Source organism: Xenopus laevis, chromosome 9_10L (genome assembly GCF_017654675.1).
Source record: "Xenopus laevis strain J_2021 chromosome 9_10L, Xenopus_laevis_v10.1, whole genome shotgun sequence".
Classification (NCBI taxonomy): Eukaryota; Metazoa; Chordata; class Amphibia; order Anura; family Pipidae; genus Xenopus; species Xenopus laevis.
This window is the reverse complement of record NC_054387.1, coordinates 92,296,582-92,324,124: the sequence shown is the minus strand read 5'-3', so window position 1 is coordinate 92,324,124 and position 27,543 is coordinate 92,296,582. Positions and strand designations below refer to the sequence as shown.

At 37.6% G+C, this 27,543-nt stretch overlaps 1 protein-coding gene across 2 annotated transcripts in view; it reads left to right on the top strand.

Moving 5' to 3' along the window:
* Positions 1-9,094: 9,094 nt before the first annotated feature.
* Positions 9,095-27,543, top strand: part of plekhm3.L (pleckstrin homology domain containing M3 L homeolog) — a 97,453-nt gene continuing 79,004 nt past the window's right edge. Inside the window, exons 1-2 of one of the 2 annotated variants that reach the window (XM_018233945.2) lie at positions 9,095-9,236; positions 22,276-23,021. In XM_018233945.2, the coding sequence (XP_018089434.1) occupies positions 22,445-23,021 (577 nt within the window). In that variant the 5' untranslated portion in view covers positions 9,095-9,236; positions 22,276-22,444. Of the gene's footprint in view, positions 9,237-9,567; positions 9,602-22,275; positions 23,022-27,543 lie in introns of those variants that run through there. The other variant, NM_001127845.1, reaches the window with a different exon arrangement.

Genomic DNA, 27,543 nt, shown 5'->3' with positions numbered 1-27,543 from the left:
AATATATCCATGCATCTCTGGCTATGTAACAATATTAATTATAGCTTTCATTATTATACATTACTGAAATATTTTTGGCTTGCCCCAACATCACTTAACTATTACACTATCCTGGCACACTTTGTTTGCAGTGGATATTCACATAGGATACACAGAAGGTCCCTGATGAGAGATCGCTGTTTGGCCTGACTATACTTGCATCTGGTGAGTATGTGATTCAGCCAGAGTGTGGTATTTAGATCATCTTACACCTACATGTGTTTGTATGGAAATTTGCTCCTACACTTTTAAGGAAATGAAACAATAATACTGGCACATATGCACTTTAATTTACTTGATTGAAGTATTGCACCAGAGGTTTGTTTTTTGCGCTTCCCCACAGAATAGTTGACTTCACTATGAATCTGGTATTTGATAAGCAAATCAGGATTCTAAAGGCCATATGTATCCTTAACTCCATCAAGTATAATTTGGAACTGTGCTCTAGGTTGTACAAGAACACCACCCTAAAAGTGATACATTATGTACATAATTAAGTCTGTATTTAATTTGGAAAAATTAGTAAAAGTAGGCAATGCAGTACATATTTAGTTATACATTGGACAATTACATCTGCTTTAATGAAAAATTCTTGGAAATGTGCATAAGGTGGAAAATAATGTTCTCTTGACTCATCATGATTACACATACTCTCAACACAAGAGGGCGCCAAAAGGCTAGATAGTAGGTCCTATTTATAGTAAAACTGAAATAAAACATAGTGTATATTGTAATACTGGAATGTATGATGTATGATGTTGAGTGGTAAATAAGGACTCTCATCGTTTTGAGAAAGAAAAATGGTAAACGCATGTACCATTACATTTGTTGACAACCTTGCTTATGCACCTCTTTGCATGTCACATACTGCTCAACAGAAAATTATTTCCCCCCGATATTTCATGCCCTGAAAGTCAAATTCTTAAGAAAAAGTATAATTTCTGTTTTTTTGGGTAAACTTTATTGTCTTTAATAAAACCATCAAAAAAGAAAACTAAAATGAAAGATAAATTACAAAGGAACAAAATAATCTAAACACAAAGGAGACGTGTAATTCTTTGAATCCCATATGATACAATGTACAGGTTACTAAAACTCATGTATCAATTTGTAATAGGTGAATTGACAATGTTTGGACCACTGTCTTCATGAATAGCATGACCAATTAATTAGTCATTTTATCTAGGTCACACCAGGGACCCAATACCTTATCAAATACAGTACTGGAGCCTCTATATTTATGTGACAGTTTATATAAGAGGTTCATGTGGCCAATTAATTGCTTGCAGGCTTTGATAGAAGGGGATATTCTAAAATACAATAGGGTATATTTCAATGAGATGATGTCATCTAGTATTCCCAGAAGACAGGTTGCAGGGGCCAAGTTGTTTGCCAGGAATTTTTCCACTGCAGTCCATAACCGATGAGACTGGGACCAAATCATGTGAAAGAAATCTGCTGAAGCTGTGTCAGGGGAGATCCGTGCTACCTGATGTAATCTCGTAGAAAAAATACACTAGCACTCACAGCAAATTCAAGCAGTGAGGACTTCTTGCATGTTTATTCTCAGGAATGCATGTTTCACAATGGGTATAGCCCTGAAACGTTGCATTCCTGTGAATAAACACGCAAGAAGTCCTCACTGCTTGAATTTGCTGTGAGTGCTAGTGTATTTTTCTACGTGATCAATTGGGAGGGTGCCGATCCCTCCAACACCGAGCACCAGGCATCCAGAATTGAAGGCCAGGGAGTGCGAGTGGGCCTACTATCCAATACCTGATGTAATCTTACAGGTGTTATATACAGGTGATGAAAAGGTTTCTATTGGAGCAGCCTATCTTTAGTTGATATTGTAAATGTTTTCAGTCACCTCTTCCTAATCATCAGAGGAAAGTTCAGGGATGTGGGAAGACCACAATTGCTCTGCTGACCAGAACAATTTGGGTCCCATTTGCATTAGGTTCTGTCAATATTGGATATCAGTTTTGTTGGGACTCCAGAGTGAGAGAGACTAATTGAGCTTGAAAAGCATGCCTCAAGAATAAAATTTATGAAAGAGAAGTTGGAATGTTTGGGTCTTTTCCCTGACATGCTGGGAAAGTAAAGTGTTCCACAAGGTTTCCCAGTTATTTAATATTATCTCTAGGCCAGAAGACAAAGTCCTGTAGATACTTTAAACGATGAAGGTATGAGTTGCCCCACATGCAAGCAATGTATTTGACTGTTTTGAGATATTAAGTGGTAAAACATAATAATGCCTGACCCAAACATAGGAAGTGTCGGGCCAGTCCTAACATGTAATCCATGAAGTGTGTGCATAGAATAGTTTCATTGTTTCAAATGTGTGAGTTGGTGTAATAACATGTGAACACAAGTATGACTGAAGATTACAGTGAGAATCATCACCCAACAAATGATCAAAGCAAAATAAACACAATGTGCCTTGTCTTATGTGCAGGGTCACATCCATAGCATCATGATCCTATGTGTATTCCATGTTCTACTACGGAGCATATGGTAAGATAAGATATATATAATTGCATTAATGTTTTTAAACAAATCGCAAAGCTTTCAGAGCTTTCTGTTAAAATGGCATAATGGCTTCTTTGAGTTAATTCTAAGTAGTGGGTAGGTCAGAGGTTTTCAGACATTTTGAATGTAATATCTCCTTTGTGAGTCAACTTTTGACCAATCCCACCTTAGCTCACAACAAGGTTACAGAGTGGCAAAATTATAAGCACTTTTTAGGAGGAAGTCTGAAGTTCAGAGCAGTTGCATAACAAAATGGCCAGAGGGACAGTGCATGTGTAGCCTGTCCATTCCTTTAAGCATTGGCTAAACATACTGCAAAATGCAAACTGCTATTCATTATATGCATAAAATAAAGATGTATTTATCATGCAACTTCTCTATGCTGTCAATGATTAAATACTAAAAAAGCTTTAGACCTTGACACTTCTATTTCCAAAAGTCCCCAGAATTAAGAGGATCATTGTAAAGTCATTTTCAGGAACTATGTTTTGAGAGCTTTTCCTTTGTGCCATCACCCTGACTGTCTTTCAAGCTATTCCCACATTCTGGGATCCACTTCTGCCATTAATGCGTGGCATAATAGTATTAGAACAGCCCATTGCTTGTCCACAGCGCATATATATATATATATATATATATATATATATATATATATATATATATATATATATAATTTTTTTTTTTGCATTAACCCACTTAAGCAGACAGTTATTGCACATAATATCCACATAATCTGTAAATGATAGAGAAAACACTGCTTGTGTAGTATAATTCTGATTTATGTGTTTTGTTTTGTAGCCTAGCTACTATAGTAGGCAAATAAGTAGGAAAATAAAAATGTAGGAAATAATCAGGATGATTCAAACCAATATGTGTCACTCATTTTCCAAGTAACTGACCAAAGTTTCTAGTTCCACCAAGTGATGAAGCTTACAAAGCCAGCACAGTTCTCAAACAACCTTTAATAAGAGCTTAGGGGTTGATGTGGTTCTGATTCAGGGCTCAGTTTTTCAATGTCTAATTTTTGAAAAGTAAACATAGTAAATTTACTTAAATTAACACATTTGCAAATTGTGACATTGCAGCTAAAGTTAACTTTAACTGCTACTATTTTACATATCTGCTAATCTTTGTACTACCAAAAATTTGAACTGGTAAAACATTTAACATCATTTTGTTTGGTTTATTATGCCTGTTCTCTATCAGCAGTGGTTGTTTTATTTTTGGCAGTTCTCCTACCAAAACAATATTGACTTACGGGCATATTTATCAAAATGTGAGATTAGAGCCCATGGGAAAAAAAACTCACACACCTTCTATTCATTCCTATGGGATTTTTAGATATGTATTTAACTTATAGTGAACTCTAACTTTATCCATTGGTAATGGATTCTAAAAACCAATATAAATGAATAGAAAGAGGATGTTTTTTTACAATGAGCCAGTGCCGGGCTAGTCGCAACGCCCAATAGGCGCATGTACAAAAAGGAGAACGCTAGTGAGCCTTTTTCGCACACGTGTGCAACAAGGACTCACATGCGGGCGAGAGGGGATCAGACTAGGGGAATAAGTCAGAGAAGGCACATGCCTGACACCCCCCCCCCAGCTTTGCACCCTAGGCACATGCCTACACTGCCTACCCCTAGTTCCGGCCCTGCGATGAGCTCTAAAATCTCATTTTAATAAATCTGCCCCTAATTGTTCTTTTTACCCAAGAACATGTGGGACATAAGATGCTTGAGAATGTCATTTAAGTTGACTTTGAGTAAACATTGTAAAAATGACAAATTTAAAGGAGAAGGAAAGGTCCGATCTAAGGGTGGTGGGAAATGTAATAGGGCACCCCCCAGTGATTGTAATCACTTACCTGATACCCTGGTCTGGTGCTCCTGTTGGCAGAAATTTGCACCACCCCAGGGTACTTATGAGCAAGTGTTCCTCTTCCTCTTGAGTTAAAAACCAAACGTTAACAAAAAAAGGCAGTTTGTTCTCTCTACTGCTCATGCATCGGCCGCTGGATTTAGAAGAAAAGAAGAGGATTGCTTGCTTGCAACGGCATGCAGGAGCACCAGCCTGGAGTATCAGGTAAGTGATTACAATGCTTGGGGGTTTGCCCTGACATTTGGCACCCCCCATCGATTGGACCTTTTTCTCTCTTTTAAGAAAATATTTGTTTTGGTATTTTTCTGTATAAAGAAATTTGGTTTTCTGGAGTTATAACAAATAAAAGTAAAGGGAAAACTTCCATACCCAAACAAGCAGTGGCAGATTGACATATACATATTTTCCCATGGGTGATTTTCCTCTGGTGGCTCTGAAAGCACTCTGGGGGCTCATTTATAAACAGTGGGTAAATTTGCACCTGGGCAGTAGCCTATAGCAACCAATCAGTAATTAGCTTTTTCTAAGCCAGCTGAAGGTTGAACACTGCAAACAATCATCTGATTGGTTACCATGGGTGCAAATTTGCCCTCTATTTATAAAATGAGCCACAAAGTCTTGTTGATGGCTGCACAGAATGATAAGATGGGGCTCAGAAAAATAACAGTGATTAAGCATGGGTGAAAATATTATTTACCATATTTACCATACCATATTTACTATACCAGGCATCCAAGAAAAACAAATCACTGTCACAAAGTAAAGGTATGCTGGCGACCCTCTAGTGATAGTTAGTGATGCCCAATTGGTTTGATGAAGAAGCCTATGGAGGCTTATGTAGGCTTTAGAAGAAGCTATAAAAAAACAATGAATGGACACATCATACCACAGGTCTCAATTCAGACACCCGTTCTATATTATTATCCTACAGCATCAGTGGCTACATCACACAACAGACATTTTTCAAGCTATGAAAAGCAAACTCAAGTATTGCTCTAGTAAAGTAAAAACTGAAAAATAAAGATAGAATAATGACAAAAAAATATTAAAGGGAACTCATGAGTCAAGAAATTGCAAGAATGAGACTGGGGAGAACAGAATGAAAATTAAAGTGGAGAGTGCAATTTCCATGGAGATACTGTAGATGAAAGCAAATGTTCTGAGTGAAAGGAGCTTGTAGATTCTCCAAAGCTTTGTGATGCTGATATGCAGAAATGGCAGAATAAGGAGAAAAGGGTACAGAATAAAAGTGGAGATCTCATTAAATGCAACACTAATTTAGTAATCAGTGGAAAAGGTACATTGAAAGCCTAGAAAATGAGAAATGTAACAAAGAAGCACCTACAATTACAGGCTACCAGGTGTTATTTTCTGGTTGTGTAAATGCGTTTGTACTTTTACATTGAGTTGCACACATAAAATAGACATTTCAGTAAACGGGATTGCAGAAAGAATGGAAAAATCAGATACTGTTTTTATAGCATAGAAAAATACAACATACCAATGTTAAATGAAAACGTTCTTTGTAAATGCACTCACTATTAGCAATAAAACTCTGTTCATACAAACTTCATAAAATGGTTTATGATCTGATTCAAGAAATTTGAGCAAGGTTTAAATATGATTTAAACGAGAGCAAAATTAATTTGCAAACTGATTTAAGAAACCTGGAGGAATGGATAACAGTTTGTGACATTAAAATTGACATGGCAAAATGTAAAACAATGCACACTAGGCAGTGGTGGATTCATGACAAAAGGAGCTCCTAGGTTACATCCACACAGGCTCTGTTCTAGGCTACTGATGGGTCCAGATGCATGCAGATCTAGGCACAAGTGTATCCAAGCTCTCTATGCCAGGTTGGGTTTGGTGCTGTTCCTGCCTACTTCTCTCAGCAGGTGCGCCCAACTGGACCCAGCCATGCAAATAAAAAACAAAGCATACCAACAAAGATGTCATGCTCCCAACGTGCTCAACTTACAGAAGACGATGGAATGAAGTGCCAAAGTAAAAACAGCAACACTAATAATCAGCTGACCCGCAAGCAAACCTGCAGATGAAGGTGACTGCCCTAGAAATGCAGTCTCCTGCCCCATGATATGGAAATTGATCAGCTAAAAAAAATGCTCTTACTTGTACTAGGTGTCACTGTAATTAAGAGACTTAACAGAGGACAAGTATTTTCCAGCAGCTTACTTGCCTTAGTAGACTCAACAGAAGGGAATCTATAAAGTAATGTAAGGAAGAACATGATTACATGGTACAGCCTTCTAGCAGACATGGTTGCCCACTAATTGATTATAGGTATGCAAACATACAGAGGATATAAAGCTAATAAAAATACAATCATGTAATTGGAAGACTTGATGTATCTGCCATCCAGAGTAAGAGAAACAAAATAAAGGAAGGAGAATGAACAATTAAAAGAACAATTAAAGAATGCAGAACATGGTAATTTACTACAGGTAAAGGATCTGTTATCCAGAATGCTTTGGAACTGGGGGTCTGCTTTATTTATTTATAAAGATGCAAATGGAGCATCTGACCATGATATGGTAGGCCCACTGTGCCTCTATGTCTTTAATTTTTTTCCCCTATTTCCCTCCCTCTAAACCCTACCCTGCATGCCACCACTGCCCTCCTCGCCCACATTAACTGCTCTCTGCTTTTCTGAAAAAAATCTGAGATGGCTGTGCTATCTTCTGTGGAATGCATCTTAGCTTCTTTTTTTACATGTTTTTAAGCCAGGCAGAGAGTGAGGGAGCCCACAAGCAGTGTGGAAGCACAATGAATGAAGAAAACTTTGCTATTGGTATTCTGCTTGTGCAAGTGCAGGCAATGCTTTAATCAATCCACAATCTTACTGCATGGGAGTTAATGGAGTGGAGTGCTCATTGGCTATTTTTTTGTGATCTTATTGGCATGTGTAGAGTGCAATTCACTGGTACATACACATCATGCACAAGTATTCCTTTCATTACTATCTTACACTCACAAGCCGGAGGCTAGGCTCTACCCTTTTGCTCTTGTCTTTCTAAATGTTTCCTTCTGAGCTTTTCAAGAGTGCACTTCACTAGTTCACTAATTCCTATCATTCCCGTTTAACACCCACAAACTAAAATTGACTTACTGTGTGTGTTATAGGGACCTTAGATTGTAAGCTTAGGAACTCGGATTGTAAGCACTGAGGGCAGGGATTGATATGATAAAGCACTGCAAAAAATCGTCTGTACTATATTAATAACAGACAAGAAGAAGAAGAAGCAAGAAGCTAAACTCTTGGCATAAAGGCTGAAGAGTATCATTGCTCTATGGAGGGATAAAGCCTGGCTTTGCCAATCAGGGTGCAAAGAGTGTAAACATTAGGGATGCATAGAACTCTACTTTTCAGGATTTGGCTGAATCCCAAATACTTCACAAGGATTCAGTTGAATACCAAACTAAATCTGAATCTTTTTCCTGGGGCCGGAAGTGGGTGTTATGCAGCAAAAAACGTATGGCGTACGTGCATCAAATTTTTAATACTTTGAAGGGGTCGGACAGGCTTTTGGATTCGGCCAAATACCAGTCTTGATGAAGAAGGTGAATCTTGTACCGAATCCTGGATTCGATGAACTCTTAGTAAACCTCATGCTTCTCCCTCTTTGCTCCTTGTCTCCCTCAGTGTCTCCTGCTGTGCTTCTTTTCTTCTCCAGTGTCTGTGTGCTGAACCCCTACAAAGTTTTTTTTTTGCGGGGGGCCTAGAGCCATGTTATTATGCCACTACATGTAAGGTTTGATGGTATCCATTATCAGTCATTGGAATGGATTTTGATGTTGGGATACAAAAAACAATAGAAAGGATAATACAAGAGTGGTAGGTTGCCAAGCTCATTAAAGGAATTCAAGAGCTTGGTGAAAAAATAGTTGAATGTAGTTGAATAGTTCTATGTATCTAGCGGAACAATATGAAATTTAAAGGAGGCCTGTGATGTTACCATGGGCTGGTTAACATTATATGTTTCACTGTTATTGTCCAGAGTTTAGTGTAACCTAAAAGTTTTGTAAATAAACATGCAGTTGCTTTGTTTATGGGGGTTTGATAAAACTTACCAAAAAAAAGGAAATAATCAGGCTGTGTATAGCCCTGTTAAAACATGGGATAAATGGTTGAAAGAGTATTGGCAGAGTAATTGGGCTATTAAAATGGTTTTAATACTCTGTAAAGGGTTAGTCACGTACAGTTAAGACTATGTAAGATGTCTGTTAGTAAAGGTTCTACAAGGGTATATATGGCAAGGTAGCTTGAAGGTTGTGGTCTGGAACAGAGGGCAGTCTTCTAATAACGCTTCCATCCTGTTGTTTAAATGTAAGAACATTATACAAGGGATGGAACCTGTTATCCAGAATGCAGACTTTGAATCCAGACTTTGAAGCAGTAGATTTGGGTCCTAGGTAAATTACCCTGAATGGGATTTAGTTGCTGAAAGGGGTAAAAAAAAACATTTTCAACATTTAGTCGCATTTTACAGTAAAAAGCAATAGGTACTGGTTCCCATGGGAAGAGACTGCTACACTCTCTGCAGATTTAATTGGACAGCAAAGGGTTGTGCCTGAAAGAAGGGAACCTACTGCATGTGCTATAGATTTAGCTAAGCAGGAAGGACTGCGTCTGCAATAATGTCTTGGATGCTGTGATGGGAATTTGTCATACATTCCCTTTATAATTGCTCTTCAGTGCTGCTGTCTCCATACCCCTGAATCACAGAGAGCAGATCATTTTCCATTCTGTGGTCCTGTAACAGGTTAGTAGTGAAAAAATAGTATCTTATGCTTTAGGAGGCTAGGAGCCTGCCTTGGCTGTTTTGCTTCCCAGCCTGCCTCCCTTCCCTCAGGTGTATTAACTGAACTAAATACCTTATCGAAAGGATTGTTCTATGTTTCCCTTCAATCAGAATTCTAAATAAATAATATTACTAAATAGCTCTAAACCCGTGTCCCACTTGACAGCCTCCTATTGAAACTAGGAACTACAATTACCTTGCTTGTTGCACGGAGGACAGTGAAGGGGGGAGGACCAAGGCTGGGTGCTTGTAAACAGGGAAGTGATGCAGAATAAGCATCAGTAAGGGAGCCGTCTTCGGTGCTACAAACTGCCTGCACAAGCCGGGTGCGTATATGCTGTAAGCTATTCCCTTTAGTTTTAGGGAAACCTTTTAATGCAGCTTAATCCTAAAACGGTATCCTTGTTAGTAGCCATATAACTATTGCATGCCAACATTCTCATACCTGCCTTAATAACTCATTAGCTCATAACCCTTTTGGACATTTAAAAACAGATTGTTTACGTGTTCTAAAATTCTCCCTACAGAAAGCAGGGGCTATGGAAAGCTACAACGAGCCTGTGCTCATTTTGCAATCGTGTACAGTCTATTGTGACGTTTTTCCTGAGTTGTGTCCATTTTATAAGCTTTTGTTGTGTATATGTATTAACAGCACATGACATTATTGTCCCTGCTTCCCATGCATTTGGTTTTTTTTTTACACTGGGTGTGCACATTCATTAATTTCAGTTCTGTTGTTGCCAGTCATGTAAGGGTTAATATTGAGAGGATGATCTCACCATAGGAGAAAAGTGCAGAATCATATTAAAGAGCCTTAATTAATCTCTTTCCAAACCGACAATGACAGGATGCATTAGGCCCTTGTTTCCAGGCTGCTGCACAGTGTCATTTGAATGTCATTACATTTGCCGTTTTATCACGCAGGGGTTTTCCTTATTAGATCATTAAGCAAGTGTAGAAACTGATCGCTCTGCAGACTTGTTAGTACCGTGCAGACTTCCTGCTTTAAATCCATCTCATGGATGACATTAATAAGAAAAGGGTGACATGTATCATTGAACAGATATAAGAGAGGGCACCGTTTTGTATTTTTTCCAATATAACTAGCAAAAGCATAATAATGGCGGACCATGGACCTACATTGAAGCACAAAAATAAGCATTCAGTATAATAAAAAGAACACACACACACACACACACACACACACACTGAGTGGGAGAACTTGTACAACCCAGGGTTCTATTAATCAAAACAGTTTGCTTTCACCAATGTCTCTATACATCTGCATAGTTAAAACATTGCTTTGTAAATATATGATTATATGAACATTTGTCCACACTTGCTGTTTGAAATGGCCATACAGTTTTAATGACTATACTGCACTATTAAGCTGTTTTTTTGAACAAATTTCTAAAATGATATTGGCACTTTATGTCAATGATGAGAATCTTGTCCATATCACTACAAAATCCCAGGCTACCTCTCTCATTCCACCCACTAGCCCAAAAATAATACTTACAGGTCTGATGCTTTGACATACCTAATTTAGGAGTCCCAGAGATGAGAGTATCAGACCTGTAAGCAACCTGCAAGATTTGATTTATTTTTGTATTCTTAAAGGGGTGGTTAACCATGTTATAGATTGGGCAATTCTAAGCAATTTTTCAATTGGTTTTCATTATTTATTGTTTATAGCTTTTGAATTATTTGCCTTTTTCTTCTGACGCTTTGCAGCTTTCAAATGGACGTCGCTGACCCCTTCTAAAAAGCATACACTCTGTAAGGCTACAAATATATTGTTATTGTTACTTTTTCTTACTCCTCTTTCTATTCAGGCCCTCTCCTATTCATATATGAGTCATCTATTCAAATTAATGCATGGTTACTGGGATAATTTGGATCCTAGCGACCAGATTGCTGAAATTGCAAACTGGAGAGCTGTTGAATAAAAAGCTAAATAACTTGAAAACCACAAATAATAAAAAATGAAAACCAATTGCAAATTGTCTCAGAATATCACTCTCTACATCATGTTAAAAGTTATCTCAAAGGTGAACAACCCCTTTAAAGTTTTTTTTGTTTCTGTTTGTACTGCTTTTGTTAATCCCTCTCATCTGTTTAGTACACATTATTATCAGCGCTGTAGTAAATATAATTGATGTTTAATTATGCACATGGCACATAGACTTAAATACCCCCATGTATTTATTAAGCAGATGGAGGGGGGGTCCTCTTTCTAGGTCTAAATCTATTAAAAATTGATTGGTAAAAAATTGCTATCCATCCAGATGCTAATCTGCAACATATGGGTATTGATGATTGATGATGATGGAAAATACATTGTTTTCACATCAGGTGTAGTTAATAATCTAAGTACAGAAATTACTGTTTCTAGGGTGACTTGGATTGCTCATGCAAGAGCAACTAGGAAAATCGCAGTTTATTGGTTTGTGTTAATGCAGTATTATAAAAGTAGATATTTTAAAATGTTTCACAGGCCACATACTATGTCTGTGCTTGCTACAAAGCAAGGTAAAATTAGCTTTAATTAAAATGCACTATTTCACCCCCCCACACACACAATTAGGGGTCACAATGGAGTCTTCAGCCACAGGACATAGTGTTTGGATCAGGGGCCTAGATGAAGGCTGAGCGTGGAAACAAGCAGGCAGGATTAAGGCAAACAAGAATATTCTTTTTTAGATGCATATGTCAGTTTCCCACAGAGTAAGTGTCAGGACAGCAAAAGTCTCTTAAAGAAAAGGGGCTTTTATTTCAGCCAACAGCAAACATATTAGGGAAAAAGGCAATTTTAACAACAAAAATAGATTTCAGCAGCAATAACATTTCACCAAAAGCACAATGGTGGCAATTTAACAGACCTCTCAGCAGGTAACCGTGTGTGTACTTATGCATAGACTTCAACACGTCAAGTTGCCACACATCGATCTGTGTCTCTCTCTGTCAGAGATCCTGAGAGACTGACCAGTCTGGGTTTTAAGGGCTACTTAGCCACCTGAGGCTTATCAGACCCAACTGGTCAACCTGTGGCACTTCACTCTGCTACAATGCAAAGAAAGGGTTTTCAGAAGGTAGGCATTTGTATAGAAGCAATAGGCAGGTCGTTGCAATGGTAAGGATAAGAACTGGGGAAAGCATGGTTAATTGGCAGGCAAGTAGGCTCATAGGAAGGCAAGGACAGGGCTTAGTTCATAGGGTGTTAACACAGCACAAAGGCCAACATTCAGGCAATAGATCAGGGCAGGCAGCAACTGAGCAGAGACAGGCCAAAGTCAAGCCAGAATAACAGGACTAGTTACAGCTTTAAGAAGTGCCCTCCTCCAGAAAGGTAATGTTCACACCACTTGTCACTAAGCACTCACATCATTACCTGCGCGATTTCCTTTGAGTTACTTGGAGGCATAATTATTAACATTGGAAACAAATATATCCAGTGATTTTGCCAATAGCAACCAATCAGCAATTACATTTGAACAGTCACCTACAAAACAAAAGCAAAGATCTGATTGGTTACTTTGGGCAACATAACCGGTGATGTTTGTCTCCAATGTTAATAAATATACCCCTAAAATGTCAGTTGCGCCTGCACTGGTCCTCCGTGTGTGACCTGGACATAATAAAGCTGCTTGTGCTTACAGCTCTACAATACTTCTGGGCCCCATGGTGTGGTGTATCCTAGTGCAGTCATACCCCCTACCCCACCCCAGTAATTCTACCACTCCTCATGGCACAAAAACAGAATCTGCACCAACCAGAGCTAAGTTTGACAAAAATTATTTTGCTCTGTCATATGAAGCAGTGAATATCAGGTGCACAATGTGCTCCATTTCTAGTAACCCATAAAAGCAAACATCAGCCAAAAAAAAAGCTTTAAAATATTAATTAATAAATGTTTCCTACTGATTGTTCATTCGAAATTTGACCCTTGATAAATCTGCCCCTATGTTTGGAGACAATGAAAATCATATGTTGACTTTAAGCATATATACTTTGTTCTTGTTGATATTTGACTTAATTTAGGATTTGAAATAAAACCTTGCACATCAGTTTTGCTCCTTTATGCATCAATGAACAGTAATAACCGTGTCTAAACTTTTGCCGGATGCTAAATGAATCTGCACAAAAAAGGTTTCCTGGCAGGTGCTGTCAGAATGAATTGTGTGGGGAAACAAGAATTTGCAAAAGGAAACTTGATATCTGTCCTTTTGTTTTTCTGAAATTTTGTTAACCCTTACGGTTGTTTACCTTGTAGAGTGTTAGATTGGAATATGCATTGTAAGATGATATGCACGTTGGGGGGCAGGAGGATATTGAATGAATAATTGGGTAAAATGAATCATCAGGGTGCATCACAGAGTGCAAAGAGCACAAAGTATGGGTGTGTTTTGTACTTTGCAGTCTGATCTGCACCTTATTTATTGAATGGTGTCTTCGCTCTTTTTACAATACCCTGCTTTGTATTTCTTGCAGCACTGTGATTACTAGGAAATGGTCACAGACAGATTGAGGCTTATTAATAAAATTTGTGCAGTGCAGAATGGTTCGTACAGAGTCCTGCAGCTGGTCGGGTACCTGCGGGTTAATCATAAAAAAAAAGTGTGCACCCTGTGGAATGAGGGGAGGATTTTCAGGTGCGGGTATAGCCCCGGGTCTGTGGGTTGCGGGTCTCATCTAAATTTGTTATCTTATGTAATATTGTCTATATTTTACTCCTTTTAAAGTTTTATAAAACATGTTTCTGTCACCGCCCACTTTTGATGAAGTCACTTCCAGTTTGTAGCACCATCACTTTCTGTTTGATGGATAAGGCAGTTGCGGGTCTGGGTCTGGGTCGGGTAGCGGATAATCATTGGTAAATATGCGGGTTGTGATTCGGGTCGCGAGTTTGGGTCCGGTTCTTAGGTGGCAGAGCAAATATTTGTAAAATAGTTTCACAAATTGCGAAAATTGATTTACTGTCACCATAATTTGTGGGTACAACAACCTCGCACAGTGACGGCACTCAAGTAAACACCAGTCTCATTTGCGAGCCATTTGCAAATATTTGTGCACAGTGAAAATTCACAAAAAACTGAAAAAAGGGAATGACAGTGCAATATTTCTACTTTAAAGAAAAAACATGGGCAAAAAATAAATATGCTCTGCGCAAACATCATAAACTACCCTCATTGTCTTTGACACCTCAGATGGAGTACTGATGAGATTGGATTCTTAGGCTGCTGGAGGTTTCCCCTGTTCATAGTGCTGTTACTATAGACTGATGTTAGGAATGATGGATGCAAGAACAGGGAACCATATCCTAAATAAGGGCTCAGATTGCCATATGTAACGTATATCGCAATTGAAAGGCATCCTAAAAGTGTGTTCCGGTTGTCCACGAGAGCTGCTCATTTACTCTTAAAGGGCTAGAGGCACAGAATATAGAATAATTGTAATTTAGAGCTTTCTTTTGCATTCAAAGGAAAAAGCACCTTCCATAACGTCACCTGTGAACCCACAGGTGTGGGCTTGAAAAGACTTCTTTTTGACCCCACACTAATGTCAGCCTCAAGGCCCCAATACATGGGCTGAAATAAGCTACTGACATATTATGTCTGCAGCTTATTGCCAAGTGTATGGGGCCCTCCAACGGGCTTCCCCGATCGATATCTGGGCGAAAGTCGGACAGATGACGATTGGCCAGGCTTAAGTTACCTGTTGGCTCGAGGGTTGCATTGGTTGGTTGATGCGGTCCTTGATACGACCACCCGTTTTCTCCACTAGGGCCCCCGATCATCTGATCAGATGAAGATGGGCTTATCAGGGAGCAGGGCCAGAACTAGGGGTAGGCACGTGCCTAGGGCGCAAAGCTGGGTTGTAGGGGCGCAAGGCATGTACCTGCTCCGTCTCCTACCCCATGTCCGGTCCCCTCTCTCCCCGACTTGTGTGGCATTTTGTCATCTTTGTGCGCTACCGCGCATGCACACACTCCAATCCCCTCTCTCCTGACTAAGTGTGGCATTTTGGCACCATCATGTGGTACCGCACATGCTCACACTTCAATCTCCTCTTCAGTCGACTAAGTGTGGCATTTCGGGATCTTCGCGCGCTACTGCGCATGCGCAGACTCCAATTTGTGCCTTAGCGCAGGTGCGCATGCCGGTTTGCTCTTTTGTGCACACCGATGTGCGTGAACTTGCGCATGCACACAACTCTGCCGGTGCCATGACCGGGCAGGTTGCCTAGGGTGCCTGCTCGGTCTGGCCTGGCTCTGTCAGGGAGAGATACGCTCATTTGGCAAGGTTGACAAATATGTTTACATTCTTTCACTAATCAACACACATCCTATGGAATAATTGGTAAATAACTTAAACATACTCCGGATTAATCCATTAACTTGCTCCCAATAAATTTAGAAAGCATAATTGAACAATCCTGATCTTAAACGTCATAATGAAAATAATATATTTATTTAATTTCCTGTTTGAAAGAAAGAAATACTGAAAAATATCTCCTTATATAATTCTCTTAAATGTGTGACACTTTATTGATGGTTCAGCTTTCCTAAACTCTATAAATACAATTGCAAATTCATGAACCAGACAGCCTTTTACCCTTTTTTGTATTTCCAGTAAATCTTTCTTGGCAATGTCTACTGTACATATTTATTTTGCCAGCATTATACATCAGGGGAAAAGTATGAGTAATCCTTTACTTTATTTTTATTTAAAAAGGCAACGTTTCCTATCTTTGTGAATGAGCAGTGTTACATGGGCTTTGTTTCAGAGTTGATCAAACTGTTGCAAAAAGGGGAAGTCATTTATTAAATCCATGAACATTTATGCAAGTTACTAAATGCCGTTGTTAGTAATCCTATGAAATATCTCTTAGAATATGGTTTGCCCTTGGGGCTATTATACCCACTTTAATGAGAGGTAGTTTGGTGTATGGACATATGCTAGCTTGTACAGTACCCTCTCTGATTGATTGCAACTATGGCCAACCACCACATCACAAACCTGCCCTTTGGCATCATGGCCCTGCCTCCTGATATCACCTATTCTGCTAGTGACATCACCGACCCATCCCCCTTTCAGGACTTCATAAAACCTAGTGGTGCCAAACAGAAAATGCATGGTCTATTCAGATATATTATGTTTAATTTGGAAATTATCATATTGACTTATACCAAATGATATACAGATCAATAAACATACTATGGTCATAATACTTGATCAACTGGGACCACTGTGCAACCAATTCTAATCAGGTCCAATAATGCAGACCTCAAAATACAATAAAACAACTCAATGTGTTGCTTAATCTTTGTTTTTATTTAATGCACAGTGTATTTCCCTGCTTTTAAAAATGTATAACACTGCATTCACAGTAGCACTATATAAATAAAGCTATACAGACAGAGACACATATACTAGCATCATTATGTAATATTACTTGTACTGGTAGGAAAGAATCACTAATGATACAGATCCAAATAAATGCAAGCAAATCATTTAAAATTATTGTACAGTGAGAGTAATGGTCAAAATGCCTAATCTACAAGCTACATTGTCTAATAACACAGTTTTGTTTTTTGGGAAAAACAAAAATATAAAATTATTAATTAAAAAGATTGTGCCAGTCAAAGATTTAATAAGTGTCACATTTGGCAAGGGGTCAAATAGCGTTTTTGTTGTAGATTGTAAGCTTTAGGGCTAGATTACACTGGGCAATTGTTGACTGGAATTTTTAGGCAGAGCTAGTTTGGCAGTGTCCATTGTTTCCTAATAAATAGGAAGCAGAGTTGAGGATTCAGCCAAATTTTCCATCAACTAAAGAATATGCCCATGTGCCCTTAGTCTTAGGGTAACAGGCTGGTGGCTGAAGTTAAATAGGCCTGCAACAAACACATGACTAGCACATTACTTAGATATTAGAACTTAGATCATAGAAGCCAATATCTACATCCAGAAAATAACCTGTAAATTCTGTTTCCCTCTGAATTTAATAATCAGAATTTTCTGAATAATGGAACTTTCTCAGTCTAGGTATAAAAAGAGCCTAGCCAAAAATGAGAGAATGAATCCAACAGACCCTTTTTAAACTGATACTGGCATACATTAGCTATCGGTTGCAAATGGCCCAGTGGAAACTTCCAAATGTATACGGTAATCCAGTTTTTAAATGCTAGTTGTTTTAAATTATACTAACACTGTTTCCTATGTCTATATTACTGCAGAATGAAGATAATGATTAGAGACTTCTATCATTATCAATTATTCACTTAGCAGATAATGTTCTAATTACTGTCTTTACTTTCTAAACAACTGCTATTAGTACAGCTGGCCTGTTAATTTTGTAATTGCTGTAATTTTCTCAGATAACCAGGGCTAGGTGAAATCCTGTGTCTCTGGATCAGTTTTAAGAAATCAACTGTCTGCCTTCTATCCTCTAAACCACACACATGTTATCACAAGATCTTTTAAGACCATGTCCACATTAACGGTGGTAGCACACCAAAAAACGGTTGGTGATTACTGCAGGGATATCACGCATATGTGAAACAAATCATATTAAGACATACCCATAAATCCATATGCATCATCCTCCCCTGTGGATAACACAGCAGCCCCCAGCATATGATTAAATACCTTGGGAACCCCCTAACAAGTATTTCCAAATGCTAACAAACCCCCACCAGGTTCACCTTCCACAGGCAGAGAATGGAACACGCAGGCAGAGTATGACACACACAGGGATCATAGGGCAGTCAAAATATGTCATGCATAGGGCATGCAAAGGGTGGCACACCCAGGGAGCATAGGGCAGGCAGAGTATGTCACACACAGAGAGCTTAGGGCAGGCAGAGTATAACACACATGGAGGAGCATAGGGCAGGCTGAGTATGACACACACAGGAAGCATATGGCATACAGAGTATATGCATAGGGCAGACAGAGTATGATACACACAGGGAGCATAGGGCAGTCAAAGTATGGCACACACAGGGAGCATAGGGCAGACAGAGTATAACACACACAGGGAGCCTAGGGCAGTCAAAGTATGGCACACACAGGGAGCATAGGACAGACAGAGTATAACACACACGGAGCATAGGGCCAGTTAATCTCTCTAGTGATCCCTTTTGTGATCACTGCAGTCACAGCAGGCAGACTTTCATGTGGGGGCCACACAAGGGAGTCACCAGTTGGAAAGTAATGCCCTAGCTTTATACCAGTACATTCAATTGCTTCCCAATATTGGAGTTTTAAAAACAGAACAATTTATGCCATGCCCCTGGTCATTTCCCATAGAGTGCAGGACCACTGGGGAGATATTCACTAATAGTGAAGCAGGGTAGAGGTACTACGGCAGGTATAGTAATCTGTAGTAAAGCAATTTAAAGTTCACCTTTTTTTGCACATCCTTTAGTTTATCAAAAAATCAACAGTGAACAGACATTAACAAGGATAATGAATATGAGAAACAGAAGACGGTGAACTTTCTTGCCACAAATTTGAAATTATTGTATATTCTATGATAGTATCCCCAAGCTATTGTGCTTCATCTAAAGTGCTTCATGCTTGGGATGAGGTTTTGGTGTTGTAGTGGGGCCTTTTTTGCATGTTTCTGCCGAGTTCACCTTTTGACTTAACCATAGACAAAACATTGTCTCATAAACTTGTGAATCAAATAGATGATCCTTTGCAACAATTCATATTTGAGAGCAGTGGTTTCTTCCATGGCGTTCTTCCATTTACACCATTCATGGTTGATGTTTTATTGGCACATAAGCAGAAGCATTGCCACATTAAAGAGATTCATCCAGACTCTTTGCTGTTGCCCTAGGGTTTCTTTTGCACTTTCTCAAGTGCTGCTTTTTGGTGTGATCTTTGCAGGGTATCACTGCTGAATTTCCTACACTGCCCCAAGTCCATCAGGGGAACAGCCTTCAGAAATGGTTTTGTAATTTTTTCAACTTTGAGACTTTTTACGACTACGACTACTACTACTACTACTACTACTACTACTACTACTTCAATAGATGGCTCACATGAACTGCTATTACTTTAAAAGTCCAACTTTTTGTTCCCTTTTAATAGTGCAAGGTACTTCTAACCCCCCCCCCCCCCAGTCCGCCTGTAGTTAGCTTTTGGAGAAGTCATTAGCCTAGATAGGTTTGTGCACTTTATGTTTAAACAGTGTGTTTATTTCAGAGAAAAAGAAGTACAATTGTTTCTTCATTGTTAGTTTAAGCAGATCGTGTCTGTTATTATGACTCAAAGTTAAAGACCAGAAAACATGTTTATGAAAAACAAATGCAGAAATCACACGCTTTTCCTCACAACTGTGCCTTGCATTGATTTCCCCTCCCACCTATTCAGCCTTTCATTTTTTTGTGTTTTTATCACACCTTTCCTACCAATTACTGACCACCATCTCTTTCCTTATGCCTCCAAAATGATGTAAAGGCATGTTTACTACAGCCTGGTTTAGCATTTCACCCACAGATCCATTCTTGCCCCTCTTTATTCTGGTTTATGTTCAGAACATGCCCATAGAGACTGAACTTACTCAAGTAGCCTTGTTCTTGTAAATTTCTCTGCAACCTTTTGTAATAGATGTTTTTTTACTCTATTGCCATCCTTGACACTGCTCTTTCCTGGTTTAAATCCTGGTCACTCTGGTTCCTGGTCCTGCTCATGTAACACAACTCTATGCTAAGGTGCCCTGCTTTTATAATTTACAGTACATATGACTTCAGATTGTATGGTTTGGATTCCTGTACAGGTATGGGGCCAGTTATCCAAATGGCAACATGGTAAGTTAGGTTTTAAAAGATTAAAGGAAAACTATACCCCCAAACAATGTAGGTCTCTATAAAAAGATATTGCATAAAACAGCTCATATGTAAAATCCTGCTTCATGTAAATAAACCATTTTCATAATAATATACTATATCTAGTAGTATGTGCCATTGGGTAATCATAAATAGAAAATTGCCATTTTAAAAAATAAGGGCCGCCCCCTGGGATCGTAGGATTCACTGTACTCACAAACATACCAACAAACCCTATATGTTAGGTCACATGAGCCAATTAACAGACAGAGTTGTGTCTTTTGCTTCCACACTTCTTCCTGTTACAGTTAGAGTTGAAGTATTTCTGGTCAGGTGATCTCTAAGGCAGCACACAGACCATCACGAAATGGTGGGGCTCAAGGCAAGAGATGTAAAAGGGCAATATTTACTTTAATATACAGGTATATTCCAGTTTGGTAAGATTCTTTAATATGCCACTTAATATGATATGAACTATATGTTGCTTAAGTGTTCATTTTGGGGGTATAGTTTTCCTTTAAGTTCAATCTTTTTACACACACACACACATATATATAGATATATATATATATCTGCCTTACTCTGCTAGTTGATCCAGAGCAAGGCAAAAAAAAAAAAACCCCTTTGAAGCCTCTACAATTTGCCTCAGAGGGGGGGGGAAAGTTTCTTTCTGACTCCATGATGGCAAGTGGACTAGTCCCTGAGCACTATTAGCTATCTTCCATAACCCTGTATTCCCTCACTTACTAAAAAGCCATCAAACCCCTCCTTAAAGCTATCTAATATATCAGCCTGATATCTTCACAACTCTTGCTGTAAAACACTCTTTCCCAATATTTAGACAGAACCTCCTTTCGTCAAATCAAGATGGGTGCCCTTGTGTCAGCTGGAAGGACCTACTGGTAAACAAAGCATTAGACTCAGGACCTGGGGTCTTCCTGATAAGGGATCTTTCCATAATTTGGATCTCCATACTTTGTCCATACCTCCCAACTGTCTCAATTTGAGAGGAACAGTCCCACTTTTACAGCTGAACCCGCAGTCCCGGCTTGTTACTTAAATGTCCTGACATTCTCTTTCATCTCCTGTACTGAACAGCCAGAAAAAAGATACAAAGTTTGAAACTTAATTGGTTTTTGGCCACCAGATACTTTTGTAACAATTTTTGAGATAAGCAAATAATTAATTGTAACAATTAAGATAAAAATATCTCTTGAGAGAAGTTAGACTCACAGCTTAAAGGGCAATTTACCTTCATTAGCAAAACTGTGAAAACTGAAAAAACTACAGAAATTTGTTCAGACTTTCATAAGTTTTTAGTGTGATTTCTGTTTTACACCACAATACTCAAAAAGTACAAAGTAGTACGTACTGTGCAAGCCTAAGAAATGTTTATATACTTGCAATACAGTGTCCCCATCATACAGAAGATACAATAATTGCTAAAATTACTTTATTTCTGAGAGAGAGCAGAGAGAAGCAACTTTTCAAGCCACCAGGAGTGTGTTAAGCTTAAAGCATGCATCAATAACTGACTTTAAATAGATTAGTCAACAGCGACCTCTACTGGTAACTCAAATTAAAAGTGATTTATGCCAATATATAATTGTAAACAACTAATATATATCAAAATAGGCACTTAACCCCAAACTTTTGTTTGGAAATAATGATCTGAAATTGAAACATAATTAAAAACTTCATAAAATATATTGAAAAAACAGGAGCTTTGCTCTCTCTCCCCCCCCCTCTTTCTCTCTCACTCTCTCTTTCTCTATCTGTTGAATCAGGTGATTTGTGAACTCATAACTGTATATAAAACTATTCAGAAATAAAAACCCTACCCTCCTACCCTACATAGACCCCCCTTCCCCCATCTTAGCTGCCCCCCATCCACCCACGGTAAATGCCCCTAGGTGCACATTCAGGGATCACAGTTCATGGCAGCCATCTTTTCTGGCCATCTGATCTCTACTCACTTTGAAGGCAAGCAGTGCCCTCTGTTGCTGTTTCAGACTGTAGCCCCTGTTATTGTCATGTTATCGTAAAGTACTTTGTACTTTTTTTGGTGGTATATAAATTGATGATGCTGATGACTGCACATATTTATAATTAAATGTTTCTACAACATATTTATATGTTTTTCTCTGTTTGTTTCTGCAGATATCCTCTTAACATGCTGATTTTCTGGTAAAATTGAAGATTTCTTGTCTCCTGTACTGTCAGAACTATTAGTATATTTAATAAACAGATGTTTAAAAATACTGTTGGGTTCATGCCTGTGTTTGCAAAATCAGTTATGAAGATCCATCAGTATTAATAGGTCTGAATAATGGAAGCATTGGAAGTAGATGACATTAGTCCTGCACTAGAGGTTACAGAAGACTTTTTCAACTCTTTCGATAAGCTGGAAAATGGAGTCCATCAGTCTCATGTTTTTGGAATTCACCAAGTCCCTGAATTCTTGGGAAATGAGATATCCAATAAAATGAAAGAACAAGCTGATGGACAAAATGCCAATACGTCCCAAAGGAGCATCATTTGGGAGAGATGCAAAAGTAGTCTATTTGATGCCAAAACAATGAATGGAATCCATGCCAAAGAACAGAATGAGTCTACTAAAAGAACATATTCCGATGATCCTTTACTATCAGAAAAAGAAAAGGGTACTTCTACTTTTAATCTGTTACGAAGGCTGGACAGACCTCATTCAGTCAATGACTCATTAGATCATCTTGAAGATGCTCCAAAATTTAAACCAGGACATAACAGATCTCGGTCAGATGTTAGTCATATTGACTGGAAAAACATTCGCAAGCCAGCCCCCTTGCAACGGTCATCAAGCCAGGGCATGCATTGCACAAGTCCTTTTTCTGAACCCCGAAACAAAAATATGGAAGCAAATAATGGTAGGTAGCATTTATGTTGTATATCACAGAATATTGATTATATTCTATCTTAAAGGAAGCAGTATTACCTTTTTGTACGAAGTAGACATAATTATTTGCACTTAGTGTTTTTTTATTCCCCTTTGTATTCTGCCCCTGAATTTTAAAGGATAAGTAATCCTGAAAGAAAATGTAATATAAAATTGCTCAGGGTGCTTATTTTTATTAAAAGCAAATATAATCAATTTTGGATCATTAGCACCATCTGCGCGGTCAGTTCCTGTTACTGTACAATCAAAGAGATATCCGAAGGAAAACCGAGAAGTGTTCTTATGTTGCTCTGCTTAGGAAAGAGTTCAGAAACCTCATATGCCCTTTCCCATCTCCTTCCTGAGCAGAGCAACATTTGAACACTTCTTTTGTACCTTTCATAGGTACATCCAAACTTTGTGACTTCTGCAGCCCCTAATTAAATAATGTGTCCTTGTTTTAATGGTTAACACTTCTGTCATGTCAAATAAAGTTTTAAGACTGCCCCAATGTACAATGTATCAATTGGACAAAGGACATCATGAAGAAATCAGAATGAATAAGTTTGTATATATTTGTTAAATGATTTATTTTACAGAATATAAGATTGTGACTCAAAACCTTTATTTACTATATCTTATCTCTCACCAGCTCTTGGTTACAAAGGTAAAATGTTTTAAATATGAATGTTTGCCATGTAATCAATTAACCTGATAACAAATGTTCATAGCATTTCAAAAATGTTTGGTTACTGGAGATCGCAAAGTTTTATTAGAATGGTCGGCACCTGGGGCTTTCCGGATAACAGATCTTTCTGTAATTTGGTTCTCCATACCTTAAGACTACTAGAAAATCTTGTAAACATTAAATAAACCCAATAGACTGGTTCTGTTTCCAATAAGGATTTATTATATCTTGGTTTGGATCAAGCACAAGGCGCTGTTTGGTTATTACAGAGAAAAGGGGAATCTTTTTAACAGGTTTCTGGATAACGTATCCTATTGCAGTTCTCAATATTAAAGAGGTTATTTATTAAAGATCGAGTTGTTTTTTTACCCAGAAAACTCATTTTTTTTGGTTAAAAAAACAAAACCACAATTTTTTTGCATTCTTTTTTAAAAACTAGAATTTTTCAAGATATACAGGTATGGGATCCGTTATCCGGAAACCCGTTATCCAGAAAGCTCTGAATCATGGAAAGGTTGTCTCCCATAGACTCCATTTTATCCAAATACTCCACATTTTTAAAAAAAAGATTTCCCTTTTCTCTGTTATAATAAACCTTGTACTTGATCCAAACTAAGATATCATTAATCCTTATTGGAAGCAAATTGGGTTAATTTAATGTTTACACCATTTTCTAATAGATTTAAGGTATGAAGATCGAAAATAAAGATCCATTATCCAGAAAACCCCAGGTCCCGAGCATTCTGGATAAGGGTCCTATACCTGTATTATACCCTGACCTGGAAATAGCTAGGATCCGAAAATACTCAAGCTAAAACCTGTCGAAATCATATCAAAGTCAATGGCAAAAGTCCCTTGAACAATTTGAAGATTTTTTTTAGCCTTCACAATGTTTTGGTTTTTGTCTGTGGGTTTTGCTCAAAAACTCAATTAATTTGAGCAGAGTTTTTTTTTTTTTTAAATCGATTAATTTGAGTTTTCAGGGTTTTCACCCCAAATTCACTGATACCAGCAAGAAAAAATTGTGTGTACCGGTGTGTGTATATATATATATATATATATATATATATATATATATATATATATATATATATATATATATATATATATCTCTAAAACTCCACCTTTGATAAATAAAGTCTTCAGTCTCTGTTAAAATAATATACTATTATGATACCACATATGCTTATGATTATCTAAACTACATAAAGACCCCAAAAATGGCAGTAATTACCACTATCATCAAAAGTGCAGGTTTTTTAATCACAAATGCATAACAGTAAGGAGCTATGTAACTGCATGTATATTTACAAAGTTGATGTCTTGAGCTGCTTAAATGTGTGGGTAAATATGGCTACTTACTAGCGAATGTATTACACAGAATTGAGGGAACGTGGGGTTTTCTGGAAAAGGGATCTTTTAGTAATTTGGATCACTGTACCTTAGGCCTGCTAAAAAAAACATTAAAACATTTAATAAACCCAATAAAGTTGTTTTTCTACCACTATGGATTAATTCATCTTAGTTGGGGTGAAGTACAAAGTATTGTTTTATAACTAAAGAGAAAAAGGAAATAATTTTTTAAAATGTTTAATTATTTTCTTATAATGGACTGGCTATATGGGAGATGGCTCTCATAATTCAGAGATTTCTGGATAACAGGTTTCCAGATAAGGAATCCCATACCAGTACCGAGTACTAAAACCTTAGGTGAAGTATTAATTTAGGATTGAGCTGGCAATTTTTTTTTTAAATGTTTTAAATTCATATTAACAATTTCAAAAGATTGCTAGACAGAATGGAATCTTTTTCTTCTATCATGATCAATGTATACAATGCTGATATGATGTTCTGTGCCTTTTATGTATTTGTAAAGCCAGACTTTTTATTAAAGCTACCACAGTAGTTCTCATTTACCTCATTAAGTATATGACTTTGTAAGCCCTTCATGGAAAGATAAAATCAGTGTAATCCTATTATAATAACAGTAATGATGTATAATTTGTGGCTGCAATGTAGTTGCAGATCTTATGAAAAGCATTACATTGACTTATTATTATAATTGCAAATCTGATCATTTTTTAACATTATTTTTTTTACACAATAGAAAGCGTTGTATTGTATCTTTGCTACATCTCTTTCAAGCATTGACTAAAAGCAGCTTTATTCAACTCTAATTAATGTTTTAATATGCATGAGTAGAAATGGATGCATCTTTTAGCTGCTACACTTGGTCTAAGGAGGCAAGGCGAACTCTTAATCTGGTTAATTTGTGCAACCTTTCCATTAACTTTAATTTCATACAAGGTGTTTTCAGCAACAGCAAACTGTGCAAAGAGACCCAATAGCTTTGATTACAGACTGATACATGGTGTGCATGAATTAAATATCCGTTTCTTTCTCTCTTGCCTTCCCTGCCCATGTATTCTTTTCAGGAAAATGCAGTAAAAAAAAAAAAAAAAAAAAAAAAAACCACAACCCAGGTGTTGTCATTTAATGTGATTAGGTTTCCTTTGTTGCCGTACAAATTAAATTTTTCCATTTGGGGAACTAAATTAACTGAAAATGTATTGCCATTTCCATTAAGAACGCTAATCAGAAAGAAACAGGACCTTCTGATTGGACTTTTCAAAGCCAGCTTCCATCTTGACCTCAACACCAGAGCAAGATGTTTGAATTTTAATTGACTGGGCCACTTCACTGAAAACTGATAAAGCATTAGGGCTTCTTGTATTTGTAGAAGAAATATATAGGCAAACCTAAGCTTAGAAAGCCATTAGCAGGGATGAGGGCACAACAGGCCAGGAAACAGTTTTTGCAAAGAGAGAGCAAGTCGAAGATGCAAAGACGACAGAGAATGAGCGAAGAACCGATATTCTGCGCTTCTGCTCGGATAATTAAGAGAATACGATTTTAGCAACGTACGCATCCATTATGTGCACTTTCAAGGGATTAGTGTGAGTTTCAAAGAAGTGTATTAGCTTTTCAGATGTCCTAGAATTGCTAATGAATATTCAAGTGAGGCAAGCAAATGAAGCTTTTTTTACCTATAATTTATCTTGACATTTTTATATCAATTTACAAAACAGTGTAAAGTGGAGAGGCAAACATGATTACTTTTGTTTTTATAGTATCAGCTCGTTTTGTTTTATTTATTTTTTTCATTTGTCCTATTGAGTAAAAATACCCCTCTAGTCACAAACTTTCTAAATAAAATATGCAGTATTGTTTGTGTATTCCTTTAAAATGCCGATGATGCATTCTGTGGAATGGTGTAAAAATAAAAAGTAGTATATTTCCTTTGTTTAAAGGGATTGTTCACCTTTGAGATAACTTTTAGTATGATGTAGATATGATTTAATGTGATATTCTGAGACAATTTGCAATTTGTTTTCATTTTTTATTATTGACGGTTTTTGAGTTATTTAGCTTTTTATTCAGCAGCTCTTCAATTTGCATATTAACCAATCTGGTAACTAGGGTCCAAATTACCCTAGCAACCATGCATTGATTTGAATAAGAAACTGGAATATGAATAGGAGAGGGCCTGAATAGGAGGATCAGTAATAAAAAGTACAATAACAATACGTTTATAGCCTTACAGAACATTTGTTATTTAGAAGGTAGTCAGCGACGCCCATTTGAAAGCTGCAAAGAGTCAGATGAAAAAGGCAAATAACTATAAAATTATAAAAAATAAATAATGAAAACCAATTGAAAAGTTGCTTAGAATTGGCCGTTCTATAAAATAATAAGTTACCTTAAAAGTGAACCACCCCTTTAAGTGATTTAATTTGCTATTATTTAAAATGTTATTTTTCTAAAT